Source organism: Quercus suber, unplaced genomic scaffold, assembly GCF_002906115.3.
Source record: "Quercus suber isolate HL8 unplaced genomic scaffold, Cork oak 2.0 scaffold_169, whole genome shotgun sequence".
Classification (NCBI taxonomy): Eukaryota; Viridiplantae; Streptophyta; class Magnoliopsida; order Fagales; family Fagaceae; genus Quercus; species Quercus suber.
The window spans coordinates 819,279-836,176 of record NW_027069629.1 but is presented as its reverse complement, the minus strand read 5'-3'; the positions used below and the strand labels follow the sequence as shown (position 1 = coordinate 836,176).

The window sequence follows — 16,898 nt, the reverse complement described above, 5'->3', positions numbered from 1 at the left end:
TCTTTATACAGCAACTGAAACCACCATCAAGTTCTTGATACAAATCTTGATCTTAATAACCCTAAGTGTGTATGAAGGTAAACACCTTTAGATCTCACAAGAGATTTAACACACATTACATCAAAGACTTTAAAGAGCTTTTGGGTACAAAACCCTAGATCTACAAAAGAGGCACACTCTTTTCTCTCTAAAAAGCCCTCTTAAAAACGTGCTTAAGGTTTCCTTTATATACTAAAAGAAGTAGATCTGAAACCCTAATCCTTAATAGGCTTGAACTACTGTTTGGGCCAACTTAAAATTCTGCAGATACGTGTTTCGATTAGTCGAGCCTGTTCTTCAATCAATCGAGCTTTGCAGAAATTGAATAGTAATTTCCTGCAATTACTCAATTCCAAACTTACATTAAACCAAACTTTGAGCAAGTCTAAACCTAGACTAAATATTTTGATCATGGTTTGCCAACATATACAAAGTGAAGTTCTAATATATTAGTTCCTAAAGTCTTAAAAACTAACATCTGCTATGAAAGTATTTTGAATTTTTGTCCCCATGAGTAGCCCATAGTGCATGTGATCTCTGAAACCACATCTTTGTATTTTTATCCGATAGTTCATTCACCTCATTCCTTAATCCTCTAGCCCAAAAATTAATTCTAGTTGTAAGGGCCTCCAATTCGGCTTGAGCCAAAAGTTTCTGCTTCAACTTCAATTCCTTTCATATACCCCCAAAATTCTTACTACTCCAACGCTTTAGTGCCTTTCCACAATTTTCAATTTTTGGTACAATATTCGAAGCAATATTCTTGCTGCCTTGCTTACTCCACTCCTATTTTACTGTGTTCGAACAACCCTTCTCAACCAATCACATCTCTTCAAATCGAAAAGGCTTTTTGAGATTAGCTGGTTCCAACAATTTGGATACAATAAATAAAGGGCAATGATCCGAGGTACTAAAAGTTAGATGATGCACTATTGATCCACCAAACCTCAATAGCCACTCATTGTTTACCAAACTTCTATCCAGCCTCTCCCAAATGGTTTGCCCATCTCTGAAATATTTTTTCCATGTAAATGGATTGCCTTTAAATCCCATATCTATGAAACCACATTCATCCATGGTATCTCTGAACAGTTGCATTTGAGCATGACTTCAGTTTGAAGCTCCTTGCTTCTTTGCCCCCCTCAAAATTTCATTGAAATCCCCAACACATAGCCAAAGGAAGGTTAAATTAAGAATGTAATTGCTGAAGTAATTCCCACGATTCATGGCGTTTGTGTGCTATAAGCTCACCATAAAAACTAGTGAATCTCCAAACTCCCTCAGTGCCTCCTCCTACAATACAGTCAATATGATTTTTTAAACATGTTTCCACACGCAAATTCAACAAATCCTTCCAAAATAGTACAAGCCCCCCTCTTCTGTTGACCCGTGGGATACTAAACATGTGATCAAATTTCAAACTCCTTTTAATAATTTTTAGCCTAGCTTCAACCGCTCATGTTTCGGCAATGAACACGACGGGAGGATCTTTTGCCCGGGAAAAATATCCAAGCTCTCTCTTTGTCACCTGGTTTCCAAGCCCGTGACAGTTCCACACTAAAAGACTCATGACTCCTAGCGGGGCTGCACAGCAGCCTCCACCATTGTGTTTGTGAAATATTCGGATCCGTAAGGAACCTGAATACGTTTGTTTGGGGGGTTTGAGCCATCTGCTAAATTGAAGCTTGATTTTATCTTCTTCTCTGGTTCGGATTGAGTTTCAGACACACCTGGACTACACTGCCTCAGTAAGCGTTTCCATGTTCTGAGACTATTGGGCTGCCCTAAGATCCCAACCGTTGATTGAAGAGATTGATGAACATCATGACCATCAAAATTTTGAACCTCCGTTACATGAAATGAAACGGCTCGGTTTTTTTCCTTTGATGAGGCAAGGCGTTGATTAATTGATGAGGGAATTGAATTTGCGCTAATGTGCGACTCTCCATCCTTTATTTCTGTGATCATGGGAGCTTCTTTTTCTTTATCTATTATTTCCATTGCTAAGCTGGATGTAGTCAAATTCTGAACCAAGACGGAGTTTGAGGCAAAGGCTGAATCATTATGGTGCACTAAATTAGGCTTCAAACTCGGGATTTGAGTATTGTCCAACTGAAAAGCATCAGTAACGTACCCCCTCTCCTCATTGAATTTCGCATTCAATTCCAAAGAAATGGAATTAAAGCTTTCACCCACCTCTTCAGCATCCCTCTCGGATTCCGCTAGTCCTGAGTCCTGACAGTGGTGCAACTGAAGCTGCTCTCGCCACCGTATGAGCAGCCATCTCGGCTTTCTTCTCCCTAATCTTGCTGCTTTTCTCCTCATAACATCCCGGAACATAAATCACATCCCTACCAAACAATTTGTATGGAGGTGCTCGAAGGAAAGAACCAAATTGTTGCTGGTCTGTCTTCAGCGATCCATTGCTCTGAAACCATAAGTCACAGTCCCTACCGTCGTGATCCAAACACCCACACCAATAACATATGCTTGGCAAGCATTTATAATTAAACTTAACCCAATGTTTACTCCCATTTGGTAGTGTGATTACCCTACCTCTGCACAAAGGACTTGTTACATCCACCACCACTCTTACCCAAAAAAAACTACCTCCGTCATCATCCATTGCTACATTTGATCTTTGAATTTCTCCCACTGTTTCACATAGTTTCTCCGCCACCTTCCTTGTTTGAAAGCTAATTGGAATGTCATGGACCTGCACTCAGAAATGGACTTTCTCAAAAGCAAGATCCTCAACTGGAACATTGTTCTCATAGCGTTGCATTACAATCAAGGGTTTATCAAAACACCACAGTTGACTCTTCAAAATTTTGTCCACTTCCGCCAGGCTATTGAAAACGAATAGGACCAAGTTATTGCCCTGATTTCGAATTCTAAAACCGCGGTCAGTTCTCCATAATTGTTTGAAAGTTCTTGCAACCGCCTCCATCTGAAGAAAACGGGAAGTTAAGAATTTTGCTGCAATAACAAACTCTCCTTTCCTATGGTCTTCAGAAAGGATAAAGTCGATTTGTTCTTTTTCCGACAGAGACATTGTTCCAACTCATTGCTAATTGCTCCATAGCGAAACAGACAAATTTGCATGCACCTACGTGAAGGAGAGTAAAGAAATTGCTGTTTCCCACGAAAAACCCCACAAAGAAATTGCGGACTTGAGTGCCCAACCTAATAACAACATATTGTAATGCTTTGTAAAGTAGGCGTTAGTGAAGCAAAGCAATTATAGCCATAGGTAAAACTTCTATTGTACCTTTTTTTTTTTTAATAATTATTTTATGGTAAACAACTTTTAATTCACTTCTAGACTATAGCTTTCCCCCCCTCCCCTAAAAAAATTATAAAAGATCCTATCTCTATCTGTTTATATTATATGTAAGAGCTGTCCAAATTAAAAGTATTATTTACAATTCTAATGGGTTTAAACTTTTACATAGAGCTAAATTGTAAACTTTTTTTTTTTTTGGGAGAAAAAAGCTAAATTGTAACTTAAAAAGAAGAAGTCTTACCTAACAACTAAATTAATAAATAAGGTCTAATATTTTTTCTTTTCTTAACTAATTTACCAAGAAAAAAAATAAAAAAAAATAAAAAGATCAAATTAACGTGGTCCAATTTTATAATATATATGCATCGACATGTCAAAATAAAAGTTGCTTAAATATAATCCAGTTGCAGTATGTGTGTGTATATATATATACACAAATAAAGTAAATGAAAACAATAAAATTTTCTTGAAAAGTTTGCATTTGTTATATGTTATTATACTTTTTTTTTTTTTTTGGTGATATGCTATTATACTTTTGTTTATATATGACATTGCCATATATCTAGTTTGCAACTTTGCATGCGTAATCGCCTTTATTATTTGTGGGATTACTTATTGCAATTTGTTTAATGTTATCTCATTTTTAATTCATTGATTTCTATTAAGTTTTCTGCGAAGGATAATAACAAATAAAGGGGCATTGATTGGTTTATATGAATAGTACCATGTAAAGCCTATATTATAGGCAAAAATATGGCTAATATTTGTCAACATAGGACAAAGTGTATAATTCTTATAACTACAATGTACACTTTACATGATTAATGCAATGTAAAACTGGTTTTTTTTTTTTTTTTTTCAATATAGAAAGATAACACACACTTTCAAGGCAAAGCAATTTGGATTTTTTTTTTTTTAAATTATTATTATTTTGGGGATAGATTTTTTTTTTTTTTTTTTTTCAATATAGAAAGATAACACACACTTTCAAGGCAAAGCAATTTGGATTTTTTTTTTTTTAAATTATTATTATTTTGGGGATAGATCAAGTTGGAAAAGATTGACCATTGTTCTTTAATTGTATACATGAGGGCAGCTTCATAAAATCAAAGGAAATTGGATGGTTTGCCCACTCGCACATCATAATTAATTAACAGCTAAATCCCAATTGAGAAATTCATATTTTTCGTATATTTTTATCTATAGATGCAAATACTATCTCAATTATAAAATGATTGCTATGGTGGTTGTAACGGGTAAAAGATTAAAAAAAAAAAAAATTGGAACAAGGACCATTGACAAGACCCTTCAATCGCCCGATAAGCTTTTCAAAAGGGCCAAAATAACCAACCTATCCTAACTCAAACAAAATGGATTGCTCATGTTTCCTGCACTTAAGAGCCAAAGTGGGTGTCAGAAAATAATGGAGCCCAAAAACCCAGAAGTGAGGGACTTTGATTCTCACTTTCTCTATATTTTCCTCTTTGTTGCAAAACTCCCTCTCAATTTTCTTTGATGAAAATTCACAGAGGACTCTCAGGCTTGTATCCCAAACAAAGGTAGAAAGGAGGATTTGGTCAAAGGAAAATGATAGGACCACGATTTTTACCACAACTTATTCACATAACAAGTTGTAAGTGATGGAGTGAAAGTGATGGATCCTCAACTTCACCACTCATGACTTGCCAAGTGAGCAAGTTGTGACAAAAATTATGGTCCTAGTATTACTCTTGGTCAACATCCCATTATTTATTGTCAAGATGAAGGAATAAGTTGGGGCTAACACTACCACCTAGTTTGACAATGGTCAATTTGAATGAAGGTTGAATAAAGGAGAGTAGACTGGAAATTAGGTTGGGGCTAATGCATTTTGCATATATCTTCTTCTTCTTTTTTTCTTTCTTTTTTTCTTCATTTTTTTTTTTCATGAAAGACGCTAGATATATATCACATAACTTAAATGTACTTTACATTTTTTATATATGGGAGATTATTGTCTTAGCATGAAGATAAGAGAAAATGTTATGAAGTGAAAATTATAAGTTGAAATCCTACCATTATCTTAAAAAAATAAAAAATAAAAATAGTATGTTGCGATTCTGCTCTATAAACATTAATGTGATGAGGCGTCCAATATGAAAATGAATACTCAACCCAGAGAGCTCATCATTACTTTGTGCCAGTGCAAATGCAATAAAAAAACAAAGAGTACAATAGAATAAATAAAACAATAAACTCAAAAGACCTTTTTTCACTTAGAAAAAAAACTCAAAAGACCTAAATTATATAAATTCTGCATACTTGAAGGTGCAATTGCTTCAATATTTAATGTAAACCCATTAATTGTTTTTGCAGTTGAACACATGGTCCAAATGGTTAAACTTTTAGTGCAATTTTGAATCAGTTACCAATACCCTTGGCTTCTTCACTGACTAATCCCAATCCTTTCTGTAGAATCTCAGTCAAAAGGATAAGAACAACAAGTTGATAATATGAAATTTTATTTTTGAGAGCCTTTTATTCAGCAATTACACATATCACTATGTTTATCAGTGAAATAAAATATACTAATTTTTGTAACCAAATAACATCTCCCTTTTCTAAAATTGGAAGCTCAGAGGTTCAATACCATAAAAAAATAAAAAATAAATAAAATAAAAGCTCAGAGGTTCAATTCATCTAATATATCAGTGCCTAAACTGCTACTCAATCTTTGCCAAGGTTTGCAAAAATATAAGGTATTTTATCTCATGTTTCACAAACAATACTCTTCCCTCTAGAAAAAATTCCCTCCATTTGGAATAGATTCATTTTATGATAAAATCTTATTTTTAAAAATTATAATTTCATATGAAGTAATCTCAAATTATGATTTTTAACTAAACTTGTTAGATAAATCAGGAAAATGAAAATAATTGCCTCAAGAGCATCATTCCAAAAAATAGGAATAAATTCACCACATTTCTATAAACCTAAAGATATACCCTGAATAAAATATTCTAACCACATTATACATTAATTAGTGTGCAATCTCCAATTTCGTCAAAAAAATTTAACCATATTATACATTAGTGTACTATCTCCAGTTTTCTTGGTTGCCAAGTTATACGAGTCTAGACCCAAATATCCCTACTGAATCATAATCATATCTTACCTTAAACTTTTACTTCAAAAAGATGAAGAAGTAGTACTACTAAAAAGACCAGGATACAAGTCACCAAATTGCATGTGAAAAAACACAGTATAAAACTTAAAATAGTTTCAACATTCATTGCCCAAATCAATTTTCATTTGCAAAAGAAAAAGAAAAAAAACCCTATTAGTACTCAGTTCCACAAATAGCAACCCATATATCAGAATAATTCAGCTGGTGTGGTAGGTGATAAATCTAACACTTCCACATGGGACAGTGAACTCACACTTTGAGTGAGGCGCGTGGAAGAATTCATTTTTACCCTAATACTCAATGCAACTTTGTTGTATGTGTGTGTGAGAGAGAGAAAAATAGAGAGGGACACAGCTAATGTGACTTGCTAAAATTAAAATGGAAAAGAGAATAAGAAAAAAAAAAGGAAGAATTACTGGGTTTCCATTTTGTTGTAAAAGAAGATCCTAGTGTCCCAATATTGATATATATATATATATATATATATATCTATTCCACAAAATCAACTACCACTTGTCTCAGACAAGCCTTTATCATTAGTCCTCACTTTTTCTGATATTCCACACCTCCATTTTTGTATAACCTAAAACCAATACAAATTCCACTCCTCTTTGAGTATTGTGTGTGTGTGTCTAATACTTTTTAGAAAGAGAGATAGAGGAAGTATGGGGAGGGGAAGAGTGGAACTGAAAAGAATAGAGAACAAGATCAACCGGCAAGTTACTTTCTCTAAGAGGAGGAATGGTTTGCTCAAGAAAGCTCATGAACTTTCTGTGCTTTGTGATGCTGAGGTTGCTCTCATCATTTTCTCAAGTCGTGGCAAGCTTTATGATTATGGAAACGTTGGGTATAATATCCTCTCTCTCTCTCTCTTTCTCTCTCTCTATGAAAAATATACACCCTATAGCTCTCTCTATCTTCTTTCTTTTATATATTCAAATATTTTCTGTCATAAATTCACGGGGTTCTTGGATTTTTTTTTCTTCTTGGTTGAATACAAATATTTCTTCTTCTCATAACTCCTCAGCCTCTGATCACTTCCTTCATTCAGTGATTTGATGTATGCTTCTTGTTAAGTAAAGACCGAAAACAAAAATAGTTGCTACCCAAAAATATATTACTTTTTCTTTAGGAATTCCGGGTTTCTCTTTGATTTTTATTCCTTTGTTGAACACGCACACACACACACATATATATTTCCTTGTCATTTTGATAAAGATATTCATTCAGTATTCAAAGGTTTCCCCATCAAAAAAATATTCAAAGGTTTCTAGTTGTTTTTCATTCTCTCTTTTTTTCTTGACACGTTTTTGGGAGTCTTAAATCCTGATCATACATTCAACAAAGTTTTGTTTTTTAGATTTTGGGGTTCTCTTAGATTTCTTGTCCTTAGTAAATCTCTGGTTACTTCTCTCTCTCTCTGTCTCTGTATGCTGGATATTCCCAGTACTCTTTTGTTTCTGTATTTTCTTTTTCAGGCTTTTAGATTTCTGCGTTATTGTTACATTACCTATGTTAAATCAAACTTGTCATTTTGATACCACCTTTGATTTTTGTTGTTGAATCAATCACACTCCATTGCTGTCTTTCTTCTCTCTCTCTCTCTCTCTCTCTCTCTCTCTCAACTTTTCTGCAGAGGCTGCTCTCTTCAACACATATATCTGACATCTCTGACCTCTTTCGCACACTCTCTCTCTCTCTCTGTGAAACTGAATAGCTCTTTCTTTTCTGGTTTCTGTGTTTTCGGGCTTCTGGGGTCCCATGATTTTGGATGGAGGAATGCGGGGTTCATGAAAATTATAGCCGTTTTCCAATCACTGATCGACACGTTTCATCGTCCTTTGAAATTTCAGAAAGAAAAAAAAGAAATAATCCTCATTCTCTGTATGTCTTTCTCTCTGGCTTTCTAGGTGTGGATTAGATTTTACATATTGGTGCTTTGATGGAACTGTTCAAGCTTTTTCGACAACCTCTTTAATTCACTGACAAGAAAACTCTCTCTCTTGGATCCTTGTGTAAGATCTAGGTTTTCTCTCTTTCTCTCTGGGAAAAAGTTTAATGCTTTGTATTTGGGTGGCCAATCAAGTAGAACTCTCAGAATCCAAAGACTTTATGCACTTTGTCTTCATTTCTTTTGATCCTTTGATCTTTTGGATTCAACACTGTTCTTCTTCTTTCTTCATCTCTTTAACTGCTGGGGCTGTGCTGGCCAATCAAACACACCAATCATTCTCAGTTCTTTTGGGTTATTTCCTCTCTCTCTCTCTCAAAATAACTTAAAACACTTTAACAGTGTGATTGGTGTGGTAAATCAAGAACTTTCCAGGTTGATTTTATCAATTTTTTTCTTTTTTAATTTGTTCATTTAGTACTTCTTTTCTGGCTAAAACTGGGAAGCAAATCAAGCACTCACCTTTAATTCTCAGATCTACTAGTTTCTTCACACTCTCTCACTCTCTTTCACACACACTAACTAATTCTTTATTATAGAAAGATTAAATTAGGGCAACTAAGTCCTGTTTTTTTTTTTTTTGGAGATATAAGGGTCAGACACGTGAGACTGTATAATGTTAACTAAAACTGCTATATGTCAGCAGTGTGTGTGTGTGAAGTTACGGTTAAATTAGTGAAAGGAATATAATTGGTGCTACTGTTTTGTCAAGATGAGTGTCAGATAAGAAACTGTAGCTCAGTCCAATTTTCAATTTGTATGCTTCATACTGATGATAAATGATACGTCAATAGTGTATCCTCGTCTTGCATATCAATATGTAGTCAAAGTTACTCCCAGTAAGTTTCATTTCTTCTCTTTTTATTTCTTGTTTTTCCTTTTTCGTGAAAAACAAATCTCTCTCTCAAGTTTTCAACTTTCAGGATTAACCTTTTAGTGAAGATGAGACCTACTTTTATGCAACACAATAAAAAGCTTTTGTTTGATTTTTGGTTAGAGAAAAGGTCTTGTTTTTTCTTTTTGGTTTGCCTTTTGTTTCTTGTTTTCGACCAGGCCACTTCCTTATCATTAGGCTTTGGTGAAAATGTAGCCTATTTGGTTGGATTTCCCACAAAAGATTATGGGGGGAAAAAGGAGTTAAATAATCAACTATCTCTTAGTCATTAGTACATCAGAGGTTGCATTTAGTTATGAATATTTTTTTTCTTTTATGGAAATATATAATAAGGAAAAGTTTTGATCACTGCAAAAAAATGCATCTCTATCCATTGATTTCATAAAGTATCATACGAGGTAAATCCCTTTGAAAAATAGTATGAAGAGAGTTATTTAGTGGCTAGGAAACAGTGGAGACAGATGTTTGACATGCTGCATATACAACATGAAATTGTGGTTTCATGAGCATAGTTATTGATAAATCAATTTTTATATGGGAGTTAAAGAAGATTAAGCTATTAGGGCATTCGATTTTTTATGAAAAAAAATTGTTTCCGCAATACTATCAGTGGTAATCAAGGTCAATTTTTTGTTTTTCTTGTCTCTTGATGCAAGTTGTTATTGGTTAGGCTCAAATATGCAAACTCAATACTAAGGTCTACCACTCTACTTATGCTTGTCTAACATATGTTTTTAATTATTAGTATTCAATTTTTGCAGTATAACCAAAACTCTAGAGCGATACCAGCAATCTTGCTTCACTCCTCAGGATAACAGCATTGAACGTGAAACACAGGTTTGTATTTGTTGAAATTCCTCCTTAAAATTCTAGTATCATCTTTAGAGTTTTATAAGTTGAACAGATTTTAGACAGATTTGCATTTTTCTCTACACACATGAAATTAAACTTTGATCAACATATAAACCATAATAGGATTTGTCGCAATCCTTATTTCCCTTTCATTTTCATTTCCTTGGTTGTTTAGAACTAAGAGGTTCACAATATGGTATAGAAATATTATTAAGTATTGAACAACAACAAACATTGTTAAAGTTGGTCAATTATTAGATTTTTTATTTTGTTAGAAATATATTAACCCAATATAATAGACTCAAGCTCAACTTTATCTTGTAAGCAAGCCAAGTTTCTTACCTGTACTACAAGTCTATTAACCATATTACTAATGGACTTTATCATATTTTATTTAGCATATTACTAATATCAAAACTAAAATAAAAATTTCAAGATTATTAGATTAAATAAGTGTTATGCAATCAACCAATGAATGATTTTAATTGGTTAAAACGTTGTCCTTTCCATCTTCAATTTTTGTTCAATTATTTATTTGTCAATTAATGATGATTGAAACCTTAAACTCATGGTCCATCCTTTAATTTCCATGTCTGCACCACCATGTTTTGGTGGAATTGGCTTCAAATTTCTTACCACGGCAAATTTTTAAATAAAATTTAGGAATGAAAAAACCATTTTTCTTTAAATTTCTGCTTTATTTTTATTAGTATTTTTTCTTCTTCTTGTGGTTCTCACTGGAGGTCTTATTCATTAATCCCTATATGGCCTAAACTTCAATACATATCTTTCTGTGGGTGTCACTTTTTTTTTTTTTTTTTTTTCCTTCTTAGAAATTTAAAAATTTACCATAGTAGCATCTTGAATTGGATCTTAATTCTGTTTGATATCTATCAAGGTATGTAACACTTCGTTTCTTTATACATTCTTTTTGGTTTTTGTTTTGTTAATGCAGAGCTTTTACCAAGAGTATGCAATGTTGAAGGCTAAATATGATTCTCTTCAGATCACTCAAAGGTTATGTCATTCCAGATACTCTCTCTCTCTCTCTCTCTCTCTCTCTCTCTCTCTCTCTCTCTCTCATACAAATATTTTTACATATATTTCTATTATGGTTTGTTTACCTATTTGCGTTTTTTTTTTTTTTTGGTTTGGATTGACATACATCATAAATCAATAACCCACAATCTGAGCTTGCTTACAACCTCCTTTCACTCTCATATGTTTAGAATGTCAATTTTCCACTATAGAGGATACTAGAGTCTATGTATCTTCCACACTCCATGCCCTAGGGTGCTTGTTGAGGGTGACCCTTGTGAGATGGCACAAGAGAGAGTACTCCAAGAAGAGTTTTACTTGATGAGGATTTCTTTTGACTAACTATCCAGCCGCTCGCTTACATGATGACTCTTATCAAGCTAATCTCTAGTTTAAACTCAAAATTTAATTGAGATCCAATGTGGATTCAGTTAGTATTCTATTGTATGTTCTTAGATGGTAGCCGTTAGTATTCTATCAAACTCATTGTGATCAAGTTGGCTGGTGGTTTGACACTCAACCCAAGCCCTACCAACTCAAGATAACCCTTAGATGTAAGTATGAAATTGACTAAATCACGTTAAGTATTATTATCTTGTGGTGAATATTTTATTTCTTGTTTGTGTGAATGCGTATGTATACACATACTTTTTATGTATCTACCTTAGTGGGTGTGGGCGTGGGCGTGGGCGTGTGAGAGAGTGTGTGTGCGTGTGTGTGTGTGGGGGGGGGGGCAGGGGGGTGCACGTGGATGTGTGCATGGGCAGAAGTGCAAGCGTGGACATGTATGCGTGTGCATGCATGCGTTTGTATACATATATATGCACATACTTGATGAATACGACTATAGTCATGTTCTGCAATTGTAACTCTTAGTCTACTTTTTGTTCGTGGAATTTGGATTTTCAAGTTATATCACAAAACATATTACAAAAGTCTTATAAAATAATATGTTATTAGTTACAAAAAATAATTTAGACATTTATTTATATATTATTGAAATGGTATCAATCGTTTTTATTGCCATATTAGTGTGCAAGTCTTATATAATAAAATTAGTAGTAGTTTTAGCATTTTTCTTTTAAAAAATCCTTTGACAGGCATGATAATTAAAAGTGCCACCTTGCTAATCTTTACTTGGTTATGTACTCCTTCTAAAGGCATTTGCTTGGAGAAGATCTCGGACCATTGAGCGTCAAAGAGTTGCAAAGCCTTGAGAAGCAGCTTGAAGGAGCTCTGCAACTAGCTAGGCAAAGGAAGGTACCTATATATCAATTATCATTAGTAGATTTCCCAACACAGCATGAAGAGGATTTTTTGTTAGTACTCTGCAATTATCCACCTGTATGAACATGATATTTGCTTCAGTTGGATATACATGCTCTAATGGCTAAATCTCTTTTTCTCAATTTTTTGAAACAAGAACTTTTCGATCGTAAGATATGCAAAAAGGGTGGTGGAAATCATCTTTTCCTGAAATGGTTTCCACGCAAAACCATAATAGACAACCAATGTCTTTACTTTCAGTCAATAAAAAAAGAAGTTTCGACTTAAAATTCTCCCTTGTAGTTGAAAATTAGTGAAAATTCAAGTTCTTATGGCAAGCTTCTATCAACCACTTCGCCTCAAATTATTCCTACGTTAGACTATTTTCTCTTTTCTTAAATATATCGTTCCTGTCTCCCACTGGTTGGAAGTCTCATCTCAGATACAGTAGGCCAAATTTAACTCTCAATCCATTTGCTCAATCAACGATGTGAGGCTTGCCAAACTGGAATGTATTTTCCACTTCTACTATTGTTCTATGCACGAATATTTTCGTAATATAAACACTTATGTCTATAAACACATACAGACATAAATAAAGAAAAGTTTGAGTAATTTATGGGTTGATGAGATAGTTGAACATGATATCTTTCACTCATGAAATATATATTCTAGCATACTATATGTTGTGGATTATGAAAGCAGTATCCTTACCAAATTTCCTTTTTATTCTCATTGAAAATATTTTATTGAATGAATAAAGCTTATAAGCGATATTCGGTTTATTACAAACTTTACTACTTAAGTCATATAAGCCGATATTTTCAGTTTTGGACACAAAACAAAGACAAAACAAAACAAAAAAATTATTTATCATATTATTGATGTAACACCAATCACATAAGCTATTATGTTACTTTATAAATCTTTTATTGTAAAATTAGTAGTACATAAAGCATATTCCATACAACTTATATTTGGATGACTTCTATTATTAAGTATTATGCAATCAATTTTCTTGCAAAGTAAACTGCAAAAAATAAATGAAAACATTTGTTCTCACAATTCCTATTGTTTGGATGTTTATGTCACCTAGAAACTGAAATGTCTTAATATTTTTAAATTACACGTTCCAAATATAAACTTAGATTCTACATTAAGTCAGTTCTAATGTTTACAACAAATAGCAAAGTTAACTTCTTTTTAAATAGAAAAGGAAGTAATGATGTCAACTAATCATATAAAGAAATGCGATTTGCATTAAGTGTACTTGTCTTTTGTTCTTAATTGCAGACGCAAATTATGATTGAAGAAATGGAAGAACTTCGCAAAAAGGTAAGCAAAGTCATATAATCTTCTTCAAATAGTAGCTGATCTTATTTATTTATTTTTGAGAAAAAAGGGATCTTATTTGAATGTTGTTGAGCTCATATATATGTAGCACCATGAAGATTAGGGTTACCATTAATTTTATACTAATTGACAAGGTTGTGTGCTCAAAGGTACAAAGACTCATTTCTAATGGACATGTAAATAAATCTGGTGGAGAGAGAGGGAAATTAAACAAATGTTCCTTAGATATGGATCACCTAAAACCATGACACTTTGTATACAATTGGAGAGTTGAGAGGAGAACAATGTTTCTAGTTATCATCTTCACCCCTCACACCTTCCTTTTTTTTAAGTTGACCTACAATAGTAACAACAATAATCAAGCGGTAGTCTCAAGATTTTAGAGTCGCTTGAGTTGACTTACATATGTGCTTAAATTCTATAGCATCATTTGAACTGTGATTAATTGTATCTTGTAAATCGCAAGGGAAAAGAAAAGGCCAATGCATTAGATTAAGACTCTCTTTGCTCTAAATTTTATAGCAAGCAGATGACAACACTTCACACAGCACTACTGCTTCTTCTATTTCTGTTTATTTTTATGCATATAACGTGTAATAATTGCATATTATTGAGGCCTTCTGCTGACCAATTTGGCAGGAGCGCCAACTTGGAGACCTCAATCAGCAGCTTAAGATTAAGGTCATACTTTAATAATCCTTATTGTGACATAATTTATAAATTATAATCTATGTTTGTAAAGCTAACCTCTTCTTGCTTCCAATATCTAAAGTTACAGCTTAACGAGGAAGGACATACTCTTAAGGCTATTCAAACCATATGGGGCTCTACTTCAGCTGCTGGAAATACCAACTTTGCTTTCCATCCTTCTCCACTCAGCCCCATGGAGTGCCAAACTGAACCTGTCTTACAAATAGGGTATACTTTCTTTCTCTTTTTCAAATGTATAAATTCTTGACTAAGATGATGAGGTCAGTTCATGTTTGGAACAACTTCAACTTATAGGTGAGTCCAACAGCATTCAAGATAGGATGATGAGGTCAATTCATGAAGCTAATCTTGAAACTTAGTTTATAACTATTTGGAAATGACCTAGAAAGACTAGTCCCTTAGAAAAATTAATCACTTTTAGAGTGTGTTTTAAAGAGCTTATTTTCATTTGTTTATGTTTTTTAGAACTAAATTGTATAAAAGTTATTGACAAACAAAATATATAATACAGAACTAAATTTTCTAATGAATAGTAATTGTTTTAACAGGTTCACTCACTATGCTCAAGAAGGATCGTCTGGTCCAAAGAACATGTCTAATGAGGGCAACTTCATTCCAGGGTGGGGTCTTGCAACACCCTTCAAATTCTAAAAGTATAATTTGCCTAAATAATGTGTATGGCATTTGTGTTGGGATTTATATATACTTGTTTACGTCTTTACAAGATATTATGACTTTATGAGAGATGCTTAGATACTTATTTTGCATCCATATTATAGGGATAAAATGCTTCCTTTCTTTATCAACTTTCTCATGCCATTCTATGCAAACTTTTGAATGTCAAAGCTGGAACCATATAACCCATTTCCTCCTTCATGTCAAGTTTACTACAAGCATATATCTAGAGTCAAAACAAATTTTACAAAAAAAAATCACAATTATAAAAAATCACAATTATTGAAGTACCAAACTTTTATTACCAGGTAAAAAAGTAATGTTAATAGCGGGTTTAGACTAGAACAATTAAGAAATTGTCAATTCAACTATTGTGAAAATTGTTGCATATATATATATATATATATTACTCTTACTACAATTGCGACTCTCAAAAGGAAAGATCAGTTGGATGATTTTAGTGGAAATGTCAAAAATAATTTTGAAAATTGTTTGATAGAAATTTTAATTTTTCAATAAAATTTATGGAAATCTTAACTATAATTATTATCAACAAATAACAGTGCTTGGTATTAATTAAAGTTTAGAGAGACGCAATAAATGTATAAATAAGGCAGAGAAAATGGAATTTTCCTAAAATTATTTTGCATCTAAACTTCATTGATACAACCTTGTGGACTCAAGTTAATATTGAGCCTGTTTCCAAGAAAAAAAAAAGGTTTGATATTATTTATTTATAATTCAATAATTGAGGAAAGAGAATTTGAACACCAAATATCTTATTTAGGCAACTTTAAAACAAGTCTCTTAGCGGTTTGATATTGAGCTAGGGTGCTTTTGTATAAACTATTTGAAAATAGTGTTTTGAAAAAAGTTATGAGGAGTTGTAGTTGCAAAACAAAGTTGAGTTTGAAAAATGACATTTTAAGCTTCCAAAATGCCTAACCAAACAGGTCCTTAACTTAAATATCTTAGCTGAGCAAAATTCTAGTTCTGCTTGAATATTAGGGCCAACCCTAGGCCTAGGCCATTTAGGCCATGGCCTAAGGCCCGCTAACATAGAAAGGCCCCAAATTAAAATGGGGCCAGTAAATTTTTTTTTCTTCTAATTAAAAAAAGGGTGTTTAACTTACACATTTTTTTATCACATATGTTTTATAAATTAATGTGTCTAATCACAATAAATAATTCAATATTCATTTATTTTTTTTCTTGAAATGTCACATCAATTTATAAGTTTTTTATAGTAAAATTTGTAATACTTTAACATCTTCTTCACACAAGAAAAAAATTATGAATTAATAGAAATACAATAAAATTACCAATTCACCATTAAGTGAATGAAAAATGCTAAAACTAATACAAATTTTATGACAAAAAACTTACAAACTGATCAAACAATATAATAAATTAATGTTTTAAATAACTTTTATTTATTAATGACCTATCAATTTGTAAAACCTATACAGTAAGTATCACTAGCTCACTTTGGATGAATTAGTCTTATTAATTAGTAAGAATTAATAATAGATTTGAAAAAAAAATTATAATGTAAAAAATAAAATAAATATCATTTAAGTGATATTTAGATATAAAAAGGCCCTTTTAAAATTTTCACATTAGGCCTCAAATTATCTTGAGCCGGTCCTGCTGAATATGATGGTGG

The 16,898-nt window shown here is 32.8% G+C and overlaps 1 protein-coding gene across 1 annotated transcript; it reads left to right on the top strand.

Annotated features, from left to right (window-relative positions):
• The first annotated feature begins 7,025 nt into the window (after window positions 1-7,025).
• LOC112039820 (agamous-like MADS-box protein MADS3) lies at window positions 7,026-15,296 on the top strand. Its single transcript, XM_024072724.2, has 8 exons — window positions 7,026-7,338; window positions 10,099-10,174; window positions 11,145-11,206; window positions 12,388-12,487; window positions 13,787-13,828; window positions 14,486-14,527; window positions 14,625-14,764; window positions 15,106-15,296. The coding sequence occupies exons 1-8, from the start codon at window positions 7,157-7,159 to the stop codon at window positions 15,206-15,208; spliced, it is 747 nt and encodes a 248-aa protein (XP_023928492.1). The 5' UTR covers window positions 7,026-7,156; the 3' UTR covers window positions 15,209-15,296.
• The last annotated feature ends 1,602 nt before the right edge of the window (window positions 15,297-16,898 follow it).

Bases quoted from the DNA above. Each gene is read 5' to 3' on its own strand.
- LOC112039820 (XM_024072724.2), top strand. From the start codon at position 7,157: ATGGGGAGGGGAAGAGTGGAACTGAAAAGAATAGAGAACAAGATCAAC. The intron at 7,339-10,098 runs GTATAATATCCT...CAATTTTTGCAG, and splicing joins TATGATTATGGAAACGTTGG to TATAACCAAAACTCTAGAGC. The intron at 14,765-15,105 runs GTATACTTTCTT...TTGTTTTAACAG, and splicing joins GAACCTGTCTTACAAATAGG to GTTCACTCACTATGCTCAAG.